This window comes from Acyrthosiphon pisum, chromosome A1 (genome assembly GCF_005508785.2).
Source record: "Acyrthosiphon pisum isolate AL4f chromosome A1, pea_aphid_22Mar2018_4r6ur, whole genome shotgun sequence".
Classification (NCBI taxonomy): domain Eukaryota; kingdom Metazoa; phylum Arthropoda; class Insecta; order Hemiptera; family Aphididae; genus Acyrthosiphon; species Acyrthosiphon pisum.
In genome coordinates this window covers 64831806-64833537 of record NC_042494.1, presented here as the reverse complement: position 1 = coordinate 64833537, position 1732 = coordinate 64831806, and the positions used below count along the sequence as shown (strand labels likewise).

General features: G+C 24.7%; 1 protein-coding gene across 1 annotated transcript in view; it reads right to left on the bottom strand.

The window, feature by feature from the left end:
- LOC100160830 (fringe glycosyltransferase) overlaps window positions 1-1732 on the bottom strand; it is a 17097-nt gene that overhangs the window by 8218 nt on the left and 7147 nt on the right. Inside the window, exons 4-5 of the mRNA XM_001949623.4 lie at window positions 559-601; window positions 366-425 (exon numbers count right to left, since the gene is read on the bottom strand). Of these exons, the coding sequence (XP_001949658.2) occupies window positions 366-425; window positions 559-601 (103 nt within the window). The remainder of the gene's footprint in view (window positions 1-365; window positions 426-558; window positions 602-1732) is intronic.

Below are 1732 nucleotides of genomic sequence, written 5' to 3'. Positions count from 1 at the left end.
AAAACACGTCTAAAATACTATGTCACGGGGTGTGTTAGACGAAAACTGAAAAATCACAGTATCGAATCCCCTTAAAGGTGGTGTATTTAAAATGTATAACTTCAAAACAACATAAATATCACTAATATGACAAGACAATTTAAACGCGTAAAGTGTTTAAAAATGTATAATAAACGCAGAATATGTATTATATAGTAGTAAATTAGTATAGTACATAACAAACTTTAAATTAAATGTACATTTGTCGTTTTTTGGGTATGCAAAATTAGATATAACATACAACAACATTTATACAACTTCAGGAATTTTACACTGCATACCAAAGACATATTAAACAAGATCGATTTAAATAGTTGTATACTAACTTTTTTTTCGTTTCAAGGAACACGTCCAATTCGACAGACATTTTACAGCACAGCGCACGTCTAAAAATCAAATTAAAACTAGCATCAAATATTATATAAAGCCGTAAAGAAAAAGATTTAATTTAAAAACAATTATTTATTGATATCCCACTGCGATTTATTAAAAAATATTACATGCATATGTATTACTTGCCTACTATGAGTGGCTGAACAGTTAGTGTTTATGACGTGACCACCTAGAATATGAAATAGTAAAACATAAAAAACATAAATCGAAACGATCACATCAATAAAATTATTTTATATAGGTATTTTTTTTATAAAACAACATTGTCGTTATATCGTTATAAATTTTTAATATGAAACGAATAAGTAAATCGTAATCTATAAAAAAAAAGTATAATAAATTAATATATTTTGATAATTATTCATCATAAATCATAATTCATAATCAACTCCCTAAAGTAAAAAAATCACAACCTGCAAACTCCATCATTGAACTTCAATAAGGTTATTACAAAAAATGTTGAATTACTAATTATTTAAATAAATATTCTTATTTTGTAAAAAATATTTTCTCATATTTATACAATTTAAATTTGAAAATTTTTTTTTTTAAAAATCGGGTGTTAGCCGTCTAATCTTAAAAATTTGATAGCATAAAGATTGAGAAGAATATTGAGCAAATAATTTTTTTTTATATGAATCTTCTGTACATAATTATTTCTAGTGTACATTAGCCTACTCAGACAAAAACGTCATTGTTGAGCTCATATTGTTTGAAAACAAGAAGAACCATTGTTCCATCTAAAAATCTCATATTTTTAAATTAATGACTTGAGATTAAAATGAATATATAGATATATAAAAACCTTATCGTGCTTTTGTATTTATTAAATTTAACGGCTTATATATTAATATAATATAAGTACGTAAATATTTGTATGCAATTAAAACATAATTCTAAGCTTTTTTAACATAATCAAAAAAAAAAAAAAAAATATTGATAGATTATTATTATTTTTGGCTGATTACCTACCTATTTTACAAATTGTTTAGAAATATTTATATTAGTTACAGATTAAAAAAGGTGGGTAAGTGGATGTCGCTCTGCTGTACAGTAGGTTACAAGTGGTATTAAATTTGAATTCAATGATATAATATCACTGTATAAGAAAAACGATTCTGAGCGGAGACGGTTTGTCAGTCTAGATATTAGACATACCTATTATAGGTATACTTATCTATAGTATTAAAAAAAAATTGATCTATAATAGGTATCAATAAGAAATTCCAAATTAATCATATCACAATATCCATCAGGTAACGCGTTATACATCAACAACAAACCGTGTACTATCATAGAA